Here is a 26,337-nt window from a genome sequence, read left to right as displayed (position 1 = left end):
TACTAGATTTTTCCTTTGTCTCATATATTAATTCTACAGCTTTTTTCCTCTCTTACAGAGAAAAAAAAAAGCCCCTTTTGCATTCAAGTCCTGAACTCTACAGCCTAGTTTGCTTCTCTAACTAGTTTCCTCTATTTTCGTGAAATAATAAATCTTAGTTGCAGTTGAAGGTTTAGTCTTCCATTTAATTTAAATTGAAACAACTCATGATCTCCCAGCTGAAGGTCACTTTCTATGTATAAGTCTTCTATAATAATCTCAATATATTACAAATCTGCATTGGTCTTTCTTAGTTTAATAACTATTTGGAAAAGAAATCCCAGTATTAGAAGCAGTATTTGTTCTCCAACATCTATTTGGAGAATGAAAATCCCTAAAAATGACATAATTTCTGATATTTTTTATCTCACCAATAATATGAATGAGATGTTTGAGTCTCAAATATGCCTTAATACAATGAAACACTTTTTTTTTTTTGGTGATTGAGTTTAACCTAGAATAATTTCATAAAAAAATTACAGCCAAATCTCATTTAAGCAGGCTGACGACATATCTCTGCACCTCTGCCTTCAGGAGAGCTCATTTGAAAAAATTCTGACAGTTCTTGCTGAAAAAGAATTATTTTTCCCTATTAATTCCAATTAAAATAATTAAATTGTGCAGGCCATTGTGCCCTAGTAAAGGTCTGTATGTTACAGTGTTATTGGCACCATCAACTGCTAACACTGGTTAACTGGGAACCAAACAGTCCTGCTACAAGCAGAGGGAGAGGTACCCACCCCATGCCAGAAATCCCTGTCTGCTCCTGCTGCTAATGGAAATCCACTCGGAGGCTCAGGGTAAGGACGCCTGCCCTACAGCACATCCACCCTATGCTGGAAGTAAAGCAACATGGACTCCCCTTCTTTCCCAGTGTTGTTATGGACCCACTTCAATCACGCCAATATAAACCCAGACTGACTCGCGCAGTGCTGCGGTAATTCTCACTTTCCCCTGGTGAAAATAGAGCTGGGGTTGTCCGTTTCTACCTTCCCAGGGAGATGAAGAAAGGAGGTGCCGAGGCATCAGACAAACACGCTGCCCGCATCTGTTCTGATGGGCGGCTGACAAGCTGGGACAAATCCTTGCCCGCATCCCTGCTGCCTTTTTCAGGTTCCCATGTGCCCTAAACAGAGAAGCCCTGTCCCTCAGAGGGAAGCAGGGGCTGTTCACAGAGCAGTCCCCACTGCCTCAGTCCCCACGATGCTTTCACAAGAAAAGAAGTGGCACAGGAGGTAAGTAGCAGGCAGTAACTGAGCAGAAGAGTAAAAAATCCTAATGCAAAGTCATAAACGGAGGCCACGGAGCAGCACCCAGACATGCTCATGACCTTCAGCCACCTTCCCCACCCTGCCATGCTGGAGCCCAACAGTCAAAAATCAGGATGATGGCACATGCTGTTCCTCTAATGAGCTAGGAAAACATCAGCATCACCTCAGAGCCAGAAGCCCCGAAATTCCTTTAGCTAGTGTTTTTTAAGATTAGATGCACCTACATTAGACATGCACAATGAATCCAAAATCCAGCAGCCTAGAATATATGCAGTGCAAACCAGAGAAGGTGCTTCCAGGAAAACTCAACAGGTGTAAAAGGTGGGTTACAAGAATACTGTTATCACTGAAACGAAAAGCTGCCAAAAGATCTAACAGAGCTAGGATAGAAATGCTGGCAGCATCCTTCTTGCAGGAGGATCGCTGAAGGCTTTCCTCAGTTCTGTGACTGGGCTTCACAGCAGATCCCAACATATTTTTCCAGAGAAGATGGTAGAGAAGCAAAGTGTCAGCTTCAGGGCATTTCACTTAAGCACCTTCTACTAATAGTTCATTTGTGAGACAGTTAATTAACACACACTCATTGGAAAAGAAAAGCTTTCTTCAGCTCCCAAATTACTTGTTATCCTTTGCAAATGAGAGGGATTTTTCTTCTGTTGGAATAAAACCACCCCTTGCATACAGGTGTCAAAGGGAGAGTACTAGTAACCCCTGTCCTCCCCACCCTTGGTTTGGGGCGGAGCCAAAGGAAATATCTCTAACAGTGCAGGACAGTGATTTTAATCACATACTGGTGTCTATATTCACTAGACTCTTGGAAACCTCCATTCTGCAGAGCTAAAACCAATGAATTAGTGCACTCCCAGCACCAGGTTGGAACTTCCTATGTAAGTCTTGCAACATTTTATGTTCATTGCTGGCTTCCTGAAAACATCCCCATTCTTGGTCAATAGAGCGCATTACATGCTCAATTTTCTCCATGATCAAATGCTGATACTTTTCTTCTCTTAACACATCCCCTCTAACCCAACCCTCGGCCCCGTAACTGTTTCTGTTGCCCTCTTCTAAATTCCTTCCAATCCCTGAGTCATAAAGGAGGATTTACTGGACTACAGAATTGCTTTTAATAATGCCTTCTACTGTGTAACTTCACTGCTGAAGTTAACTCAGGCACCTTCTGTCCTGTTGGACTGTGGCTTGGAACAATCCACAACAGCATGTCTGGAAGAATTGTGCTGAATAAACTCACAGTCGCAGAAATGTCAGATACGTAACAGCAAGAAACATCCCTACAGGGAGAACTTGGGTGACTGGGGGAAAATGCCGTAGAGGGAAAACAGCAAGTCGGCACTACCGACCTCAATTTCTGCTGTGAGTGTGCCCACAGTGATCAATACGGAAATGTGGAACCAATTACAAGCTGCCAGGACGTAACCCCTGCTCTCCCCCCACTCCAGGAATCAGTGGGAGCAAGTCTGAAATTGTAATAAAAACTCACAGATGGTTTCTGGAGACCTTTTAATTAACACTGCAGTTTCCACACCAAACACGATAATCTCCCTGAGTAACAGCAACAAATGAGCTGCCATTAAAGGCAGATCAATGGGAATGTTATCTCCTCGTTCTGAAATGAGAGTGCAAATTAAGTGGCAACATTTTTATTACCGATGATTGCAGGATCATCTCAGCTTCTGGAGTGTCTGGGAGGAGGGCTGGTTCACAAAGAGAAGCGATGCACATGCGAACACGTTATTCATTAAAACTTGGTAACGGAAGAACAGAAAGAATTATCTGAGAAATGGAAATGCTGCACGGATCACCTTGGGCAACAGTCAGCTGTACCAACCTCTTCACCACACATCCCTGGCAGCAAACATGTCTTAGCATGGGCTGAGAGACTGGTTTCTCTCCCGTCCCAGCCAGTCTGTTCAGACTGAATTTCTATACTGGCAATAACAACTAACACCAATTGTCACCAGTGACTAATGAGCTGGCCTAGATGCAGACACTAGCCAAGAAGAGGAGATCTATTGGGGCAGTATTGGGTTGGACAGAGAGGAATCAGGACACGTAGGTGATAGGTTTTGAATCACATAACGAATCTCCTCCACCACCCACTTTCCCATACCCAAGTCTTCTCTACCATTCCCGTCAAAGTGTCCTTCCTGTCACTGGTTTCTTACCTCTTGGAAAAAAAGACACTTTGTGAAGCAGAAAAAGGAAACTATTAACACAAATGCAGACATGCAAAAATTTTTTGAAAGGGAGATTTTTTTTATTGTTTCTTTTCTAATCGTAACCAGATTGCTCCTTCAAAACAATCAGGACTTTCAGCAAGTTAATAGCTTCAGTCTATATCTGAGCTCTCTATTAAAACTGCTGTGCCTCCCTCTTTTTTTTTTTTTTTCAAATCACCTAAAAGTTGATACTGCAATACAGAAGACATTTGTGTAGCATAATGTGGAAAGAGGCCCGTATGCTTCTGAGACACTGAAGACTGATTATTCTCTCTCTCCTCGATTTCTGGCTTCCCCGGTATGTTTTAGTGGTCTTCACAGATGGCTCTGAACCTTTCTGCTGGGGTATTTATGCACTACCTTATTGCAGGAGGTTGCTCTGCTGATACGCTTGTTTCACTGTGTCTGATCTTGACAACATATTTGCACTTTAAAACCATCTAAAGACATTCCATAGCTTTATTCTACTCCGTGGTCCTTGGGTAGCTTCCAAAACCAGGAAGCCACTTCAGCTGAGGATCACAAACCATCTCCAGAGCCATCTGCAAAGACCACTAGAGCATATTGGGGAAGCCAGAAATCAAAGAGGGAGGTAATCCCCCCCAAGGAGGGAAACTCCACAACCTCCCATGGGCAATCTGTTCCTGTGCTGTCACCTTCACAATAAAAAAATGTTTCTTGATGTTCAGACAGAACATGGCCTATTTTTTTTTCTCTGTTTTAAACTTACTAATGTTCTCCTAGAAAATGCTGGCAGAGATGCTCAGAGAATGAGGGTTAGCCTCCCCTGAAATTTTCAGTGGGGTTGTGACTCCAAGGACCCACCTCCAGGCTTGAACTTTTCTCCTTTCCCTCTTTTCTGCACAAACACAGATGACACTTTCACTGACTCTAGGACCTGCTTTGCCCCGCTGTGTGCCTACATCTAATTAGTCTCCTATTTGCTCTGCCACATCACATGAAACTTGCCAGGTACCTTCCAAACTGCTGTGAGAGCCACAAGCAGTCACTCAGCATACACCATCCTCCTTAAAGGATGGATGAAAACCCTCCTCCAGTCCTGGCCCAGTCGCTTCATTAAAATACTGCTCCAGGTAAAAATGATTCAATCAAGTTTGACAGAGGACTCACAGCTTGATTTCTGCAGAAAGCCAAGTTGGCCGGTTCAGCCACACTTTCTATCTTGCACCTGCTTTCTCAAGGAAATCTGCAGGTATTCCAACACCAAAGGTGAAGGGATGTCCTATGCAGAAAAGGGACAGACTCACAGTTACTGAGATGTCATTGTTCTGGGCAATGAATATCTAAAAAAAGAAACCCAAACATGAAAACAATTGAATGGCAGAACCTCCTTAAGAGCACATATTTCAGTCAGTTGAGGTTGAAAAGGCCATGGTTATTGAATTGTTGGAGTCTGAAAACATCCAGGAACACATTTCTTCTCATTTATTCACCATAATCTAAAGACCTGGTTAAATAAGTTCTCCATTGCAGTATGGACAGTTATTTTCTGCTGACTCTACATTCTCACTCTAAAGAACTATTCAATGGCTTTTATTACCTAGAAACCAGAAAAGGCTCATAAAAAAAAAAAAAAAGGCTGATAGGGAATTCTAAAAAGGTATCTAATCAGGAAGTAACATCATTTCAAATGCTATCAAGCCAGAAAATACTGTAACAGGGGAAATAAAAACTGCAGATTTTTATTGGATTTGTGGATAATCCCCCTATTTACTGAAAGAATTGTTTCTAAATCTTTATTTTTCTCTGAATATATATGTTTGAGGAGTCAGACTATTGTCTCTGCCATGTATTAAGGTAATACATTAGCTGATTTATCTAAATGAACAAGAATTATATGTAAGCCCACCTTTTCAAATATGTAAATCTGGTGTGCCCCCTCAACACTATCCTTACAACAGCCTCAGAGTATTTTAATTTACCTACCTAGCATGCACACTGTGTTCTTAGCTATGCAATTACCCATTCTGAGTATGTAAATTCATCTTTGTCCTAGTGAATGTGGATTTAGCTTTGTATAGCTGACAATGTAGTTCTACTGAGGCATTCCTCCTTCCTTCCTCCACATATTTTTCAAAGGGAAAGTGGTCAATATTTGCATTACAATCACAAGATTAGGGGAAACTGGGATGTTAATTTTAAAAATTACACTGCAGATTTGAGTGGTGAAAGAAAGCAAGCAAGCAGCTGTAGAAAGGCTGCACAGAGCTCACCATGCCCCAGCACTCATTGCATCATTGGCTTCTTCATTAGGGGACTCTATTTGGATGGTCAAACTCCACACAGCCATCCGTTAGTGCTTAGGAAGATTAGACAGACAGATGGCTCCTACAGAGAAATGAGTTAGAAAGATGTAGGGAGGGATATTTTCACCAGATGGATGATGCCAAGTTTTGCAGAGCACAAGAGGTGCCCTGAGGTTTAGATCAAAAGCTAGTCCCCCCAGGATGTTCTGGAAGAAAATAGTTCCTCAGTTTAGCCAAGTACTCAAACAGAGTAGTAACTAGAGAGGAAAGAGTTTTCCTACTGAATTAAGGATGTGCTTCTGGCCTTGATGACTTAGTTACTGTATAGGGCCACTGAACCGACCAATTTCCAGCAAGAGTTGTGTGTACATGAGGGCTCCTGACTCCAAGTGCTAGCAATGTATGGGAGCAGTTGCAGCAAAGGCCATTGTGGTCTTCTCTTAAGCATGTTTTCTGTAAAAACCCAAAGGATAAAAGTGAACGGAGAATCTGTGCAATGCCAGTGACTTAGAAATACACGCAGAAGGCTTCTGTTGGCTTTTGCTCATTTTCTGGAGGTTTCAGTGACTCAAGATTCAAGATTTGCAGGAGGAGAAGTACATTGTTGACAATTACATCAATGTATTGTTCACAGAAACTGAGTAACTGTCAAGAATTTTACAATTTGAAGTGACACTACTGAGAGCAGATTATACCCAAGTGTTTGAACATATGATTGATGACTACAGGCACAAAGAAAAGGGACACTGTGAAAGTGAAAAGAAAAGGACATAATGACCTAAAAAGTGCAAGTTGCAGACTTTCTCACAGGGACTTTGGAAAAATGTACATGGTTACTCAGTTTCTTCTCAGAGAAGAAGTGTGGTACAGTTGTGTGGCTAAAGCTTGTGCTGCAGAGCACTGAGGTTTTCACAGCTTCCTCTTGCTGCCCTCAATGTACCCACCTCTCCCACTGTGCATGGGAGTCCTCTGCTGCAGGGAATAATGGTTTGATTTTTTTCAGGGAAGACCTGAGGAAGGAGATGCCCTAATACCATGCCCTAGATCTCAACAGGGTCTATAGCTGTGACCATCTAAAGCACCTATGCTAGTTTGGTCTCTTACATCCCAGGGACTTCCAGTATTCAGTTCCCTTAGAAGAATCTTTGAAAAGATCTCTTGGCTATAGAAAATTTCTTTCAGACAGTCTCCAAATGGATGTCAGGAAAGAGAGTCCTGCATGATGAGCATGAAAGTGAGCTTTTGAAGCCTGTAAATAAAAGAGGAAAGAACTGCAGGGATGGTGATTACTTTGAAATCCCACTGAAACCACAGGGAGCTGCAAGTATTTACAGCACCACTGGCAATGAAGTAACAAAGGTGCCAGAAGAGTGATTTAGCTGAAAAATAAGATAGCTAGGTTCTGGATTTATTCTCTTAGGTGATGCCAGGTCAATCTATTCCATTTTGAATTCAAACAGTGATTTCCCTACTTCCCTGCACCATTCCAGCCTGGCAGACTTGAAAACCAAGAGCCTTTTTTTGTCTTTATTATTTATGAAAAAAAAAAAAAAAAAAATTAAAAAAAAAAAAAAAAAAAAAAAAAAGATATCCCAAACACAGAGGCTGCCTCCAAATGCTGCTGAGGTATACACACACTTCTTTGGTTGAGTAACATGGGGTAAATAGGTGAAATTGAGCAAGGATATCTGGACTCAGAGAGAAGCACAGATACATCTGGAGCAAAGTTAACCTGGGAAGGCTTCAGGTGTGAGAGGCTCACATGAGCTCATCTCTCTTTCACAGCACTAACAACGTGATAGAAAAAGGACATGTGAAGGAGAAAAATCTTTTGAGGTAAAAAACAAAGAAAAAAAAACCCCTCATGCTGTCATGTCTCTTATCTATTCAAGCTCTTACACAGTGCCCTCAACATAGCACCCAAGTGCCTGTCAATCATCAATGCACTTATCACCACACTGTCTCTGTGGGAACAGGAAAGAAATCTTATCTCTACCACATAGATGAGCAGCCAAGGCAGAGAAATTAAGGGCTTGATCTGGTTACCGAAACATTAAGTTTCTAGTGCCGTCTAAGATGTCCTGGGGCACGCAAGACATGCACAGGGCTGGCAGGTAGGACACAGGACCTTCTGGAGTCCAGGCAGGACATGCTAGCACACCACAGAGGAAGGTGAATGTCTAGGTTTAGGCAACTGAACTGAATACTGTGGTCAACGCAAGACATTTATGGCAGAGAGCTGAACCCTACAAAATGCCTTGCTAGCACCCTAAATATAAGAATTGCTTTTCGTCTGCCAAGAGGGACACTTAACCTTTCTTGCATGTATTGACTGCAGGCCTATGTTATTACCAAAGCCAAGCTCCATGTGCCTGGCACCACCAAAATAACTACTGCTTTCAGGAGCCTGTGTATCATCTTTTTCCTGGCTGAGTACAAATGCACATTCATCTTTGAGCCACTATCAAGAAGATCCCACCTATAGAATACAGAGATATTTTTCCATCAAGCTCAACAGAAACACTTAGATTGCAATACAGCGAGCCAGTACCAGAGTGGCCTTCCTCCACCGTATCCGCAAGCCCAGACCTCACACTGAAAGGTGAATCTATCTCCTTGTGGCAGTATTTACAAAAAGACACTTTCATTGTTGCTCATGGCAAAATCCTGATGATGATTTAGGAGCTTGTAATGAGCTTACTGAGGAAGAATGAAAGGATGGTCAAGGTCATAGCCCCCACAGGAACACTATCAGCCTTGACATGTACAGCAAATAAGGTTCTCAAACAGCTGCCAAATCAGAAATAAGCTGTATGCAGAGCCGCCAGGCTGGCCTTGCTGCAGGCTGTTATTTTGGTGCACTAGGGTGAGGACAGATTTGCAAAACCACTCGAGCAATTCAGACGTTTGGTTCCACTTTGAAATAGCTCAGTGGAAGAGGTGGTGGCAAAGCACCAGCCTGGCAGGTCTGGTTGCTAGAGCTTCCTGCAGCCACATAGGTATCTCCTCTCTGCCGTTTGCCCTCCTTGGTTTGGGCTGTGTCCACACGCCTCGCAGGTCTACATCCCAGCTGCTACCCAGGAACACAGTTTTAACCACACAACCCTCAGGGACAAGGCTGGTTTCAATGTTCACTACTGGCCTCTCTCTGATGATAAAGACACACGTCAGACACAATCCTTCCCCCGGCCACACCAGGTACCCTCCATTGTATTCACAGCTGCAACAGTGAGCAGAATCTGATCAATGTCTTAATTTACTTAAGTTTCCCAAATACTTGAAAGAAGAGAATTATTTTTATGTTATTATTTTTTTTAATATGTGAAATCTGATTAGAATAATCCTGGCAAGGCAGAGAGTGATAAGCAAGTAAAGCAGCTGAAAAAAGGTAGTTTTGAAGGAGGAAATTGATTTCCTTCCATACTTCCCAATCTGAATAATAAACTTTCACAAAGAACTTCTTTACAAGGAACTCCTGGAGATGCAAGAAACTATAATTAAAATACTTTAATAAATTATCTCTCAGAGCTTCTTACAAAAATAGAGGCAATTGCAGAGTAAAAGGTTTGAGGCATTCACACTTGGAATCCAGTGACCAACACTTTCATGGAGGCACAGAAAAATTTCACAAAACCACTTGAGATTAGCCAGTGTCACGCAAGAAAAACTATGGGAATCTGGGTGCTTTGCCTACTTTGGCAACTAAGGACTTACAAACCAAAAAGAGAAGTACCAACAGGTATCTTTCCCTTTTCCACACCTCTGTTTTATTGTGTAAGGAAGTGGATAATTCTATCCTTTTTTTGGAAACGACTGTGAGCTTTGATTTGAAATTATTTTTGAGCTTGACAACACAGAAAGACACAACAATTTCCAAAACAGGCACTATTTCTAAGACAATACCATTTAGTCACTAAAATCCTAAAACACTATTAACAAAGAAAATGAATTGAAAATTCATATTCTGATGCCTCAGAAAGGAATTTGTTTCCTATATATGTAGTAGTATAAGCATGCACACGTTCACTGGACACTACCCAAATGACCGAGCAGACTGGAGTCTCAGGTATGCTTAGGTAAACACACTCTGTTTCCTGGCTAGATGAGCATGAATTGGTTTGCTGTAGATATAGCCCAGTTCCAGAGACATCAGAAACTGAAATATCTCATCCTGTTCCTTTCACCACTGCCTTGCTATGTGATACTTTACAGCCATGCTTCCGCCACTAAAAAACCCCATGGAACAACATTTTCTGTTGAGTCACACTACGTCCAAGCAAAACTGCGTGCGCAGAGTTTGGCCCACAGCTCTCATGAAGTCCTTGGTCATGTCTGGATGGCACAAGATGCCCTGAAGAGAGGAACTGCATGGCACCGTAACAGGGCTAGAAAGCATTACTGAAGCACTGTGCATGCTGGACAGACAGCCCAGCAACCCAGCCAAATGGGTTTTGGTATCCAACCTAGTTCTGAAAAAGCAGGTATTTCTTCACAGCCTAAGGAGATGCTTCCCCAGTGGTCAGACAGCTCACTACTGTCTCTGTCACTGGTTTCTCCCAGCTGTCACTATGAGTGGCACCTCCTGGAGCTGGGCGCTGAGTTAAACGGACCCATAAGAGCCAGCCTTATGTTCGCCCCAGGGAGAGCAAGAGGATGTAGTGGGCGCACAACTCTGAAAGCAGGGCTTTAAAATATCTGAAAATCCATGCCCGATTTTGTTACTCTAAATGGTTTTCTTGTGAGATCTGGCTGTTCAGCTCCTGAGGGCATCAGCAGATTACAAGTGCTTCTTTCCAGAGCACCGCTGCAATCCTGAGCTTTTCAGGAACTGTTTCCAATTCTCCACCTGCCATCTTGTGAAGCCGACACCGTAAGCAGCCCCAGCTCCTTGGGTGCCTGAAAAAGAGATATCTGTGGAGCCCTGAGCAACCGCACTTGACATATGGTATTAAGATGTGCAAGGGAAGATGGCTGGCAGAGCACGACTCTCCTGTGGTTCTTTTGCCTACTCCCATTATCCTCAATGAAGATTGCTAGGGACATAAATACTGAGGAGCCAGAAAAGAAGGGAAATGGGAAAACAGAGAGAGAGAAGCAAGCCCTGCCTGCACAGCTTTCAAACTGATTTGCTCAGACACAAGATACTATGCAAACAAGTTGCGCTGCTGCTGCACCACCAGTTCACTGAGTAATCACAGTAATACAAAAGAAAGCTGCTGATTAAGGCAAAGAATTAGGATCAGAAAAACAGAAGGCCTAATCCAGTCTCCACGCATGACCTTGGGCACATCACATCGCTCCTCTATGCTCAGTTTCCTTAACTATGTGATGAAGCTTCCCAGCATGAGTGGAAAACTATCTGAGTGTGGGAGAGCACAGGAGCAATTCACAGGTGAATTATAACAGATTATTTTCAGAGCCCACACCATTGGCCTCTGCAGCCCCAGCTAAGTTAATTCTTCCCACTGCCAACGGGAGACCCAGACTGCCCACTACCAGATGACCCAGACACCCTCAGACCAGGACATCCCTAAAGGCCAGTAATGGGATGTAGCTTTAGGCAGAGTAACTGCATTTTAACAGCTCTCTATTTACATGAGAGCCACAGGCTCTAATTTTGCATTATGTTGACAGTATTTGTGTGGTGCTCCCATCAGAGATCAAGTGACACAGCACCCCTCTGACCTGGCATCCCATCAAAAACTGGTGTTCGGCACGAGCTCTCGCTCATTCTGCTAGTCCAACACTGGCAGTTAACACCAGACTACCCTGCTTCTGATTTAACCTCAAGTATTTGTAGAGTACTCCCCTTTGCTCCGCTCCCTTCCTGCTCACCACTGTGTGTGGCGGGATTCCTCAGCATTGACAGGGAAATTCTGCTACAGGCAACAAACGTAAATCATAAGCCAGGCGACAGGGTTTAAACTGGAAACAATCTTGAGTGCAAAAGGACCATGAACATCATGACAGGGCTGGCCAAGCTGTGGTCTGCTCTTAGAGGTGCTTTATATTTCACCCCCCAAAACAAATGTTCACAGATGTGAGCCCTGCAGTGATCCTCCACTTTCACCAGCTAGAGACACCGTGTCTGTCTTTGGGTTCAATACCTCCAGACTGCTTACTCCAGAGCACTGCATTGCACTTGAGAGCTGGGAAAAAGCAGAAGGGAAGTCCCTACACAAGTTCTCCCATTTTTTTCCATGCTAAGCCAGAAAAAACAGCATGTCAGTTCCCAGACAAGTCTACAAGTTGAGAAGCATTGGTTGGCAGTGGCATGATAGATGCCTTCTTATCATACCAGGTGTCTACAGGATATCCATGGATATCCCCTGTGCACAAGATCCTTCTAGCCTCTGAGCAGAGGCAGACAAGCAGGAAGGACAGACAGCATGGCCAGCCCTGTTCAGCTACAGCACCCGGAGCACATCCGAAGAGGCAAGGAGCAAAAGGAAGGGGTTTACTCAGAACAAAATGCCCACAGCAGCAGAAAGAGGTGCAAGAAGACAGAAGTTGCTTTGGACAAGCCAGTATAACAGCTGTAAGCCTCTCCCTCTAAAAACTAGGAAGGCAACAGCCAACATTATGGTTCCCAACTGGAGTTGGCTGGTCGCACGCCTGCACAACACTCCTGAGCTAGCTGGATCCCTGTCAAAGGTCCTTCCTCCAGTCAGTCTGCTCTGATCTACTGGAAAGCAAGGGCCTCTCTGCAGCCATCGACCTGACATGGGAACAAGCACAGAAGAAGGGGGGTTGCAGGAAATACCCCAACTGCAGACAGTGTCGGTTCTCCCTGGCACTAAGTACCACCCAAAACTCAAACCCCGCTAGCTGCCCCAGTTCCAACAGTAGTTACCCAGTGTCAGGAGGAAGGGAGGGGACATCTTTGCAGTGCACATGAATCAACTTAGAGCAACATGAGACAATATGGAGACTCCTCAATCCACGAGGTTTGGGAAACAAGTCGCTTTAAAAGGTACACAATGTCTAGCTTGAGTGCACAGGCTTTGAGCACTGCAACAGGAATACCAAGAACTGCCCTTCTCAATCCTGCTGGGGGAAGCAATAGCACAGAGCATGCCCACTGCGCTTGTGGGAATGTCAGAATTAGGCTAAATCTCGCTCCTCATCTCACTTTGCACATGCCCAGAAAGTTGGACATTATCTTTCTCAGTGCCTCCTCACCTAACAGCCTTGTTCAAAATCCCTCAGGTTCTATTTTCCTCTCTTCTATTTCATGCTTACAATGATATAGTGAAGAGAAAAGGCTATGTAGGAGATTTCATGCTGATTTCTATCTCAGAGGTTTTAGAGAGAAGCAGACAATCTGTCCAGATGCAGTAATTCCTCTGCAGTGCTCCAGACAGCATCTAGGAGTCTGCAACGTGTGCATGCAACTCCCAATTGCTCTTCTGAATAAATAATGCATTTGATGCACAGCCTCCAGAGCAGCTGACCAAGGAAGCTTCTTATAAGAAGTCAATCCTTCAGTCTTCTCAGGAGGAAAATGGTGAGGAGATATAAATAAGACATGGCACAAATAAGTCTTCCTATCAGGAAGGTGTCACATTTCAGAAAGCTTTTAGAGTGGGGCTGGTGCCTAGGTATGTGTTTGAGGGATTAGAGAGCACATTTTGATTATTAAAATACTTGTAATAATTTTTGAGGATTCAGCTAATTTACAGGAAAGAGCTGCACAAAAGCCTACCATTGTTCATGACGCACAGATCCTCTGTATGTCAGATGCCACTGATATGTCAAAGGTGGCAGAACACCCTCATAATCTCTTCTCTATGGCTGAGATGTCAAAACACCAAATTAACCTGTGACTTGTGTGTGCATGTGCGAGGGTTTTATTGATTTCAGGTAGGAATAATTAAATTAATTTCATTTAAAAGTTTCAGGGCTTGTCAAGCTTTTCCCCAGAAGAGTAGCCACCCCCAAACAACAAAGGATGCACTTTGTAGTGTGTCAGCAGGGAATAATGTCCCCTTTTTAATCAAGCAAAAGCTATAGGGAAAGCCATTGGCATAACTCTACATAGAGTCATGGCCTAGGAACCCCCACCCACCTCAGGCTGCAGTCCCAGAGGCCTGAGCAAGCTTTCTGCACACACTGAGCTCAAGTTACAGATAATGTGTAAGATAATGCGCTCTGCCGAGGGCATTAGTTAAACCAAGTATCCCAGGCCATCTGCAGAGCGGCTCTGCAGATGGCCTGGGATAAAATAAGGTATTGATTGTGCTGATGACACCATTGTGCCATGGCTCTGCTGAGGATTGCTAAAGAACCTGCCTGTCCCCAATGGTGTTGGGTGGCAGCATCTCAAAACAGTGCATGCCATCCTAGATCCTCCTGTTCCATTCCAGAGAAAAAAAACTAACAAGGAAAAAACCTAGGTCTTAGAGCAGAATAATTTTAAAGAGCTAATTTAAGTCCAATTTTACCCAGTTTATTCACTTAAAATTTGCAAATTGGATAATATTATTAAAATATCAGCCCCAAGAGGGAATGGCTGAGTGTTTTAGATCTGCTGGTTGTTTATGACTGGGATATTTCAGCCTTCCACAAGGGCCAGGAATATTTTTAAAACTCAGCCCCTGTATCAGTGGACGCAGCGGGTGGGGAAGGATGGGCTCTGCCTTTGACGCACGCCGCTTTTTGGCTGCCCTGTCGCAATACCAGAATAGGGCTCAGTCGGCCAGCACGTACAGCAGACAGACGTAGCGGGGCCTCTTCGGTGCACCTCACATACCATGAGGCCAGACGCAAGGACCAGGCATGGCTCAGGAGGCCCTGGAGCGGGTCCAACCACGTCCTGCCCGCTCTGCTGCCAGGATGCCTTTGGGCAATGCCGCTGGCAAGGTGCCCCTCCGCTCCTCCCTGCTCGCGCACAGATTGCGGGCTCCTTGGCACAAGCACATCGGCCATCCCACGCGCTTTGCAGAGCTGAGCACGCTGTCAGCATGCAACGTATCACAGCAGGGACTGGTTGCCCGTAGTACGAGCAGATCCCTTTCCACCCCACTTCTCGGTTTCACAGATGAATTCACAGCAAGAGAAGTTAGGAAAATTTGGAGTTTTCCTTGCAGTGAGGAGTGGCTCTTTCAGAAAATAAACCAGAAGAGGCAACCAAGAGTGGCTGGTAATCCCCAGGGCCACGTCCCTGTGGCAGGAGAGACCAGGGAACACAGGTTCATCAAAGCATCGAGGTGCAATTTCAGCGTTTTACTGAGCTCAATCTTGTATAAGCACATTTCAGGCCAGGTTCATAACTCCCACTGAGGAGGACATCTACTCAACCAATTTCAGGAGGCTCCTGTGAGGCACTGTGCCACATAACTATAGGTGCCAGAAGCCATCCCTGTATCTTGGGACTCATGCAAACAAAAGAGTTATAGGACCTGAACTCAGTTCCTATGATTCATAGACTTCAAGAAAATTATTTTTGCTTTGCAAGTGCTTAGTCAGGACAGTACCCTTTCACAGCAAAGCAGGGATGGTTCAGGCTCCCATCCAGGCCTTTCCACTACAGTACACTACATTCCGCACTGATTCAGCCAGTCTGGTTTGAAATAGCCCAGGCACTTTGAACTTCTTTTCCCCTGGAAAATTGCATTACAGTTCAACAATGTTCCCCATTTTTAAAGTTTTCTATTGCTTAGTTACAATTACAGGCACACAATCAGAAAGGTTTTTTCTTGGGTTTCTTAGTCTATGACTTTTGTATCTCCTGCTTTCACATCCAAAGATGTTAGTCACTGTTTGGCAAATGCACACTATTCACTACTTTTATCCATTCTATATTTGATTTTGGTGTTATCAGAAAAGAGATCCAAATCACTTCATTAATACACACCTGACCTCAGCCAAACAAGTCCTCCCTCAAAACTTTCCTCATTACTTTTGACATGAAAGAGTCCTGGACCCAGGAAGGACAATATCTGTCCTCCCCCCCACTATAAAAGAAAATGTTAATAATAGTTCCACTGTCACCCTTGATGTCCTGGACTTTTGTCTGCATTTCACTTGTGGAAAATAGACAATGGCACTATTTATGGACAAGACAGACACTGGATAAATGGCATTAAAAAACGAGCAAAGTAGGCTGAAGAGTTTGAGGCAAAGCAAAGTATTAGTCCAGGGAGAGGAGAGAGGAGCTCAGTTACTGGCCTCTCCTGCAACCTACAGCCAGCAGGATGCAAAAAGACGACAATGAAAGGGACCTCTGCTGCAACTGTCATGATATAGCTTGGGAGAAGCAATCGGCTTTGTTTCTTGTTCGCTGGGATGAGTGTTCCGCTCACATATCTCTGCCAACTAGGGGCTAACCCTGCACACTGTCCCATCTTCAGTCTAGCCATTTCCTAGAGTTGCCTTCCAAAGTCCAACTCAAACATTGTGTTGCCATTGACCATTCTACTTTAGCCTCATCATATTCGCTACAGTGGGTAATTGATCACACACGACGCACAGGAGAGAAATGGATGAGCTCTACGCAATACTACTGCTGCTCTGTGCCTGCTCCAAAGACTTCATCTACCTGTTTATCTAAGGTTAGACCTGTACAGTTGGCCTCAGGGAAATCAGCAGAAGGAATGCTGTGCAGAAGACAGCAGCTGTGACTGATTCATCTCTGCAATTTCTACTCTTGCCTTCCTTACAATCTAGGGCAACTCCTGCCCAACAGTGTTTTATCTTGCTCCTTCTTCTACACCTCAAGGAAATAATGTTGGATGAAAATGCTCAAGCAAAATCTAAACATTTTGTTCTGGTTTTATTAGGAACAGTAAAGCAGTATAAAACACGCTGAAGTTCTTTCAAAATGGGAAACTAACGTTTCGTGGGGAAGTGTCAAAATGAGATGAGTCAGCATTACTGGAATATTTTTCCCCAATTTTGTTCTAAAATGAAATTTTAGCAAAACATCATAATGCATCCCAATACTGACAGACCACTGCCCACAACCCATCCCCACTCCCCCAGCTGGCTTTAGGTGGAACATAACACATTCCTACATAATCCTGCACAACCAGTGCTAAGAGAAGGCACTTCTTACTGAAGCATACTTACCCTTTATAATTTGCATTGCTATCATATAAGACAAGGAACAGCTAGCTAGGAACACAGTATTACATCCTGCTGTTACTGATTTTGTCCTCTGAGCAGTCTCTTGCTTGAATGGGCAAAAGCTAAATCTGACCTAATTAATCCCAGACATCGATACAGGGTGCAGAGCAGCTCTCTTCCCATGGAAGCCCTGATGTGGTGCTGTGCTAGGGAATTTCAGGGAATACAGGTCCCTCAACAGGATGACAGATGGGAAACCTGCCCAAAACAAAGCCAGCATTGCACTGTCCCAGCACTCCCCGCCTGACAAGCGGTCCAGGCAGTACTGCCAAGTAAGGTCATACCCATTTCTAGCTCTTAGAACACGCTGCGTAACCCGAGCTGGTGCAAGCCAGCACCAGTCCTGCCCAACATGCACCAGCCACACACAGAACAGGGCGCTCACTCTGCTAGGGTGAAAGGAAAGCTGGACCGCTGAAGAGCCCGAGAGCCAAGCAGAGCAATGCCAGCAGCAGCACCTCACTGCAGGAAAAGGGACCACTTGGCTATTGATAGCCATGTTTGCCAGTTTCCATGCTACAAGGGTGGCATGCCAGGGTGCCTGCCAGGAGCTGTATTTTAGGAACATTTGATGTAAGGCAGGAATCTGCTCCCATGGGCTGGCTCTCCTCAGCGCAGCTGCTTCCCTGAGCATCCATTTTGTTCCCTCCACATTTATGATTAAGCCAGGGGACAGGAGGAGTTTTACATCTCCCAGCTAATGCCTTCATTCAGTAAGCCCCTTTAGTGAAGAAGAGCAGATACTCTGGAGGGAAATTAAAAGCACATTACATTGGGCTCCTGCTGTGCTTTGCCTTTGGAGACATTTCTCTCTCTCAACTGACCTGACTCCCTAATGAAGCATGGAAGCTAGGGAATCCCCCCACAAGTGTGTTTGCTTGCAGAGTTTGCAAGATGGAGATGTCCAGGATACCTGCCTGGCCTGCCTGTACTTCTCCTGCCTGTACTTCTGACCAAATCAACTAGCACCACTGGAGGTCAAATGGGAATTAAAGAAATGGCATTGGCAGGAGCAGGTTTAACACCCCAAGCCTATTAGGGGAGAAAATGCAGCATTATTGATTCCAGCCCCTGACCTTGAAACGATGTAAATAAGAGTGCAGCAACCCTAGAGGAGTTGTAGCAAAATAGTTATAGCACTTCAAGCAGATTAAAAAATACAGTTAATATACATACTTCCCCAGATGCTTGTTTATTATTATGCAAGACATGTTTATTATGCAAAATGATAGAGCAGGGGGAAAAAAAAGCAGAGAAAAAGAAAATGCAAAGACACCCTGAGCTCTTAACGTGACTTGGGTTTTTTCAATGCTGTTTTTTTTTTTTATTGTGCATAATCATTCCCTTATTAGCAGGAATCTTTGAAGTGATTCAAGCTCTAATTTCAGCATTTCAAACTCACAGGTTTATACTGTAAAATCATACTGAGGTCTTGTAAGCAACCCATTCCCCCCCCCCCCCGACCCGTATTCTGTATCTCTGCTAGGGTGTTCTCAGTCTTTCCAATAAATTATGTATCACGAATTGCCATTTTAAAAATAATTAGAACTCTGAGTTAAACAACAAGGAATATCTGAGAGCAGTACATTTTAGAAGAGAAGTGTTATGCACTTGGGGCAAAACCAATCCCAGCTGTAATGCCACTGAATTATACATATCATACCAAGCGCTGCAATTTCAGCTCACTTTGAGAGATTGGGTGGGCCTGTGGAAGCTCTGCAGCACCATGATGAGGCTCTGCTCCAGGAGAACAAGGTTTGCCTCTCAGGCAAAACACTTCACAGGCACTCCCTTCCCCGTGCTCCTATGAGCTGTTGCAGGGGTAACGGAGAGAAGGCTGGGCACTGTGGAGAGAAACTTCACATAGAGAGACTATACAGGAGTGGGAAGCAATTTGGTGGTGAAAACTATTAAGTCCAGAGACAGGAGAGCATGTTCTGTGTCTTCTCCCGTTACGACTAGGCTGTAAACTCACTGGAGCAGGACGTACCTCTTCATTGTGTTTTCCTCTCCCCTGCAACAACCAGTCTTTGGTCTCAGCTTCCTGAGCACTACGACAGTACAAGCAATACCCACTGCTCTTCATTCATTCTGTATATTTTACTTTGGCACAAAATGCTAACAGTGGCTCCTCAGGAGCATCACATTGCTCCCTAAAACAGGTTCTGATAACCTTCATATACCATCAGTCAATTTACAGCTGCTCTACATTACAAGAAACCTCAAACAGGAGCACACCAATGACTCTGCAAGTTTGCTACGAAGACAGCGTTTTGCATCCTATTGTCTGCAAAGCCAGATGCCTCAGACCAAGACCTAATTTTCTTGCCTACTAAGCACCTAATTCCCCAGCAGACCTCAGAGGTAGCAATAAGCTAGTCTGGAGAGAGCGTGTGTGTGGAAATAATCATCACATATCAAGTGATGTAAACAACACACAAAAGTCAAACAGCTGCTTCCTAAGCAAAAAGGCTTTGGCATCTAACACATTCAGGCCTCTGAAGCTGGCTAGGGATCTATGGTTGGCTTCAACCCAGCACCGCAACCCCACACTGTCTCTACCTGACCAGAAGATAGGAGGAAACTCCTTGCTAAAAGTATCAATGTGGCCAAGCACAGTCTTACGTGTTTCTGCAAAGGTCCTTCTCACCAAGTTTAGCTTTACAGGACCCCACTCAGCCCTGAGGGCTGGTTATTCTAAACTCATTCATTCAAGAGCCCATTGGCCCAAACTCAAAGACCTGGCACAAACCACTTCTTTGAGACCAGGCTGATAATAGCCTCTGGTTTTATCCAGGGCAGGGGATGTCAGCCAAGGTCTCAGCTGACGCACAGAGATTAAATAGCACCAACAAAACCCCCACCAAACAAAAATAAAACAAGCCCACAGTGATGATGTGTTCAGTTACAGCCACAATCTGGGCTCAAGAGCAGGAAAAAAAGTTTCACTGGACAGTTGCATTTTATATGAAAGCAGTCCTGGGCCTGAGGGTGTTAGAAGTAGTCCTAGCAGGGCTAGGCCTGAGACAGACAGTAGGGGAAGCAGCCAAGCAGCAGAAAAAAAGTTCACTTATCAATGGATCTGCTTGAGTGAACAGCATCTTTGGGGACTATTGACCCATTTTTCAGAAATCTCTCAGAAAAAGCTAGTAAAAACAGGTACAGGTACATTCACAACACCAAAGGCAACTGGCCTGAGACAGAGCAAAGCTATAGTTCAGGGTCTACAAAGCAAAGGAACAGGGACAACATGTTCTTTGCTGTGGGCAGCAATCAGGTCCAGCCAGCACAGCCAGGGGCCCTGCTCACCCCAGAAAGAAACAGACTGTGAAGTTCTGCTAAAGCAGTTCCCCAGCAGTCTTCCAGACCAAACACGGCCATGCCAGATGTTGGCTTGGAGTGGGATCCTGGCCCCACAAGGAAAGCTGCAGCATCCAAGAGACTGCTTGACCAGGCTGAGCAATTCTCCGCTATACCCAGTTCTCTTACAGGACCCTGATCTCATCCCTTGTCTTTGAAGCTATGACTGGCTTCACCAACACTCCCTGCTCCTAACAGGCTTTATGCAAAAGTTTTTTTCCTTGTCTTGGGGTCTGCTCCAAAGCACAGTGAATTCATTGATTTGCTGCTGTTAAGACAGAGATAGAGCCACCAGTCAACACAAGAAAAGTGTCTAGTGAGTTCCATCTCCCTGGAGTAGGGAGGGGCCAGTAGCATGTGTTTACTGCAAGCAGAAACCTTGGATCATGTTGATGAAATGAACAGTTTAACTCTTATTTGTTCACACAGAGCTGAATGACATCAAGCTGTGGCATGTAATGAGGTCCACTTCATTAACCACTAGCCATGACAGTGGATCCTTAGCCTTCCTTGTTCAACCCTTCCTACTCAACACAGGCACACTTCCTGAGAATAAGCAGGCTCCCTTACACCACCCTCACTTGAATACATGTATGAACTGATGCCTTTTATGACACTTGATATGACTAGCAGATGTGTTTCCTGGACACATGGTCCTCCTGCTGCCCACCATCTCTTGGTATGTCCCTCCCAGGCTTTGTATCATCTCACTACTGCTAGCAAGAAATATTTTCCTCTACATCATCTCTAGTTTTCATCATCTCTCACCTGTCAAACGTTATGCTTCCAACTCTCCATTTCTTCTTTTGCCTGAGCCCCATACCTTTCCCTCCCTTGCACTATTTATTCAGAAAATGCTGACACCTCACTGCTCCAGAAAGATCCCCCCAGGCTGGATGTGGCTCTGTGACACACTGTCTTCCTACAGTCCTCATTTACAGGGCACCTGTGTTCCAAGGAGTCTCAGCATCAGGCCAGGACCCTTTATGCCCAGCACTGCATAAACACAGGGCAAAACATCAGTCCTGATCCCACAACTATGTGTCTAGAGGAAAGCATGCAAAATAGTGCAGTACCACACCACACGTGGTATTACCTTTAGGACAGCTTTACAAAAAGAGGAAGTTTTTGTTGTTAGTAAACCAATGTAATTTATTTAGAAGCAGTCATTTATGTTTACTGGGCTATGAAAGAACAGGAAGCGTCTGGCATGCACAGAGATCCAGATTGATCTCTCTGTCTCTTCTTGACAAGCAGCCAGTTTTGAGACCTATCTCGCCAGGCATACTAACACATCCAGCTTGCTGTTTTCTACCCTGAGACGCTGGGATACAGAGCTTTGTTACCCGAGGGAAAGGGGGAAAGCCCAACCATGTGAGCAGTTTTTTAAACTGACCATGAAAAAACCCCTGGTTGGTAAGAATTAGGAAGAATTGTGTAGGAGCAACTCAAGCTGTTGTCCTTTCAGTGGTCCTATCTCCATTCTCATGTATGCTTTTAAAGCAAAGTAAATACCTAGACAGGAGCAGAATCACTGCGCTGTAAGTTTACACACAGGCAGATGAGATTAGAATCTCAGCTATACACTTTAAAGATATCATAACTACAGAAATGAGAAGTGTATTATTAACTATCACTTTTTACTATGTAGAACTAGAGCAAAGTTATTTGAAGCATAAAAAATTCTGGCAAAGGGCTGCCATATTTAATAAATCACTGAATCAATTATTCACTGTGAAAATCAATTACTTACTTCAAATGAGAATCTTATGAATAACCTCATGCCCTTTCATGCCATCTAAGAAAGTTATAGGGGAATTAGTCAGTAAAAAATGCTTCACTTATCTTTTATGTGCATTAAAAAGACCACAAAAATACAGGGAAATTCTGCTCTGCTGAAGCACTCCACCAACAGAATAGTCCAGATTCATTTTAATGAAGTCAGTGTACAGCTATGGATTTACACTGCAGTCAAAAGCAGAGTATGACCCATTGGGGCACCACATATGATCAGTTATCCCGGCACAATTCAGAAGCAATTCCATTCAGTCCACGCCATTTCACAAATGTGAAACCAGAATATAACCAGCCAACCACACAACCTCCTCTACAACGTGACCTACATTAAGTAACTACTCAAAGGAACACAAAGTGTATCTTCACAGGTCAGGAAATATTGCCATGAATCTCTGTGGAGACACTTTAAAGTGAATATTGCATGGCCCTGAAGCAGCTACCCCCCTTCCTGCTTTTAAAGCTTTGCCGATACGTGACCATCCTCAGAAAACGCTTAAAGTCCCAATGCAGTCTCCTCTCTCCCGCCTACAAAACCAAACCACTCCAGACCCCAAGAGCGCAAAGTACTTACTGAGCTGTAGAGATATCCCTCAGCATTCATGGCAACGTACAGACCTGCCTTCACCCCTTGAATCGCCACCACGCGAAGACCCACAGGAATTAGATTGAAAAGGGCTGTGGAAGGAACAGAAAAGCAAAGGTTATGGAGACATCATCCTGCCTGCCCACTGCTGCTTTTTGCCCCAGGGCCAGCCCATCCCCTTCCTGACTGACAAAAGATACTGAACTGGAATCAAAAGTCCTGCTTCCAGCTACACGAGAGGTCTGCAACCATGGGGCCCACGCTGAAAGCAAGTTTTAAGAAGTACTGAATTTGGCTGCCTCCCAAAAGCCTTAACACACCCATCAGTTTGATCACTGCCTTTGCAGTGCCAAGGGCTCACACGGGCGCTCAAGATAGCACATCTCAACGGATTTCTGTGAGCCAGCTGAGCTGTGGTAACTGCACATGCACATGTCTTTGCCCAGGGCAAACACAATAACACAACTTCATTTCAGGGTGAACTAAACTGATTTGAGCCTCGTCACACTTTCTTGCATTTGCCATATGCTAAAAGAGTGTACAGACAGCAACTGTGGCCAGAAGGATGCAAATTAACTTCACTGTGTGTCTGCCCCTGTGATCCCTGCTGTTAAAAGAATCAAGAAACTCGGGGAAAGATACTGCTCCACTCCAGGACCAGACACTGCTCTTCATTCAGAAGCAGCACTAGACAGGATGGAAGATGAGACCTTTCCATACTCAATTCTACTGCAATCTTATCGATTAAAGCATTGCAACCACTTCCTCACAATTAATTACTTTATTGCTTGATTCCAAGTAGACCTAATGTCTCATTGAAGGACTTCTCCCATGCCCTTATACATAAATGTACTTTCAGGCTTTTACTACATTTCTAACAGAATGGGCTCAAAGAGGAGGGGGCTGTCACCGTTGATGGACTGAACACTGAGGCATTAGCATGGCTTTGTTTCTGCTGAGACTTATAGGACAAGAGTATCCAAATGTTGTAGGACCCCTTGTGCTTCAGCTTACCTGGCTAACTAGACCCTGTCCCAGGAAGCTCAGGATATGAAAAGACAGACACAGGGTCAGGCAGAAACATGGGTGCAGACGCAATGGAAATTAATTCAAGGTCTCTTCTGGCACAACTGCCCTGAAAGGAGAGTATTTTTTCTGGCTCCCTAGTCATGAGGTCAGACTGTCCCTTCCACATTCATGAAGCATTTCACACTGATTTTTAACACAATCATATATTTGCAAAAGCCTACTTAAAACTTTTCAAGACATTTGAAGAGTTGGAATTAGCCCTGGGGAGACCTGTTATTGGGCAGAGCACGCAGTGAACCATTTCCAGCTGACTGTAGGACATCACCCTCTAGCCAATTCATTCTATAGATGATTTACGAAGTTCTGTGCCTGACACATCACACTGGAGCAAGCACAGGACAAAGGGGTCTTCACATAACAGTTGTAGGAGGAACAGTCCTTCTCACTGTGCCATCTCCCAGCCTCTCCATCCCTGAAGATAGACCGCTGCTCATTTGACATCAGTCCTGAAGGATAAAGCAGCTTCTGCTGAAGTGGGCTATTCAAAATGCTATAGCTCCTCAGGACAGGCTATAATGTTAATCCTGGTATGACAGGAGGGAATCAAGTGCAGCTCAACACCACCTCCCACCCCCAAAGAGCCTGGTTAGATGTGCACATGTCAGGTAACACATGGATTTATCTCAACCATTATGTGTTTTCCAAGAACTTTTCTCATGTACAGCCTATGAATTATTGCAATGGGGAGGAGACAGAATTGTGTTTGGATTCCTTTCCAAAGGAAAACAAAAATCCCAAAACATTTAAGGTAAAGATGGAGAAAAGAGAGGAGGGAAAATAAAGAACTGAGTCTGGTGAAAAGAAACCTACTCTCAGCCCCTTTTCATGCTTTTAAGCACCATGTTCATAAAATATGATAGCATGAAGTCTTACCAAAGCCAGTGGCAATAGTTGTGATTTTGTGGGAGAATATCAACAGACATCTACAGCAAATGAAGTCCAGTCTGGGTATTGGTCTGTGAGCGCCTGGAGTCAAGGATGGTGCTACTCTGACACTGTCCCCTGATTAGACAAACATGCCTCAGCATAACTACTCAGCATTTAAGAGCTGTGTTATGGCAGTTCTACCCCTGTGAAGCTCACTGACCAAGGCAGGCTTATATTTCTACCACTTTCTCACTACCTTGAAGGTCTAAAACCCCCTGCAATTAACAAGTCTATTTATAAGCAACTCCCATTCCCTAATTCTCCCCCCAGTGAAAAATGGAGCATATTACTGTTAATAATGAAACAAAACAGGCATCATCATTCATTCCCTACAGCCAATTTGTCTTGCAGAGAAAACTTGTGACAGATCATTCAAAGCATTCATTAGGCAACGAGGTGATAATACCCAGAATTAGTGGGTGAGAAGTTCCACTTGGAAGCACCCACATGTCCCTCAATCTCTTTCTACCTGTACATGATGAGGGAGCACAGAACAATCCTGTCATGCTCTGCATTACAGTAGCAAGACCTGTTCCCAAGCTCCCTGGCACCCTGCTGTACACCACAGTAGCAGCATCCACAATCACTGCTTTTAGGCATGGCAGAGCATATTTCTGCCTGTTTTTCTTCATTACGTCTTACCACTGTCAGCCATTAGTAGAGTTACACCTGATCCTGTTCACTGATGACACATATTGCTTTTAGCAGGCTCCAGTCCCAAATCCCTCGGCCATGAGGATGTTATTCACTGTTATGTTATGGAAGTTCATCAGCTGCATAACAGGTTTTTAAAATCTGAACACATACTGGGCTATGGGACTGGGCTAACTTACTCACAGAATGGAAGAGTAAGGCAAGATGTGCCACATGTAAGATGCAGTCCGTACGCTGATTTAAACAGTAGTAATTCAGAGGAGCTAAACTAATTTATACCAGATGATTCTTTCTAAAGCAAGGCATTTGTGTTCCATGTGAATAAGGAAGAACTAATGAAGGATGCAACAGGCATGAGCAGTCTTGGTGCACCATGAGATGGGGAGGTTTAAGATCCTGAGGGAAGCGAGGAAGGCTGCTAAGATGATAAAGAGGCTGTGGTGCAACATATGAGAGAAGAAACTGAGGGAATTGGGTTTGCCTAACTTTAAGAAGTGAAAGCTAATGCTGTCAGAGACAGACTCTCAGAGGAACACTGAGAAAGGACAAGAGGCACTAAACAAAAGCCTGAAAGAAATTATGATGGGATGTAAAGAAAATTATCCCTGAGAACAGTGCAGCACTGGAACCAGAGAGGTTATGAAGATATGGAATAGCTCATTCCTGGAGACATCTGAAACAACTAGACAAGGCTCTGTAGCTGAGGATAACCCAGCTTTGAGTAGGATGTTGGCCTGGAGGCCTCCAGAGGTACTCCCAAGTCTTAATCTTTGTGTTTCCGGCTAGAAAGCCCCAAACAGCAGCCTGGTCTAGTGGAAGGTATCTCTGTCTATGGGAGGTGGGTTGGAACTAGATGATCTTTAAGGTCCCTTCAAATCCAAACCATTCTATCATTCTATGATTCTATAAACAATATGCTAGATACGATGGGCTGTTTCCACCTGGTCAGTACAGCTGACCTATCCTTTATGTACTGTCCATTTGCT

General features: G+C 44.2%; 1 protein-coding gene across 1 annotated transcript in view; it reads right to left on the bottom strand.

Moving 5' to 3' along the window:
* FGF12 (fibroblast growth factor 12) overlaps positions 1-26,337 on the bottom strand; it is a 79,109-nt gene that overhangs the window by 49,135 nt on the left and 3,637 nt on the right. The window contains exon 2 of the mRNA XM_010160146.1: positions 22,670-22,773. Coding sequence (XP_010158448.1) covers positions 22,670-22,773 — 104 coding nt within the window. The remainder of the gene's footprint in view (positions 1-22,669; positions 22,774-26,337) is intronic.

Source organism: Eurypyga helias, unplaced genomic scaffold (genome assembly GCF_000690775.1).
Source record: "Eurypyga helias isolate BGI_N326 unplaced genomic scaffold, ASM69077v1 scaffold5141, whole genome shotgun sequence".
NCBI lineage: Eukaryota > Metazoa > Chordata > Aves > Eurypygiformes > Eurypygidae > Eurypyga > Eurypyga helias.
Note: the sequence above shows the minus strand (reverse complement) of the source record. Positions and strands in the feature narration are given on the sequence as shown.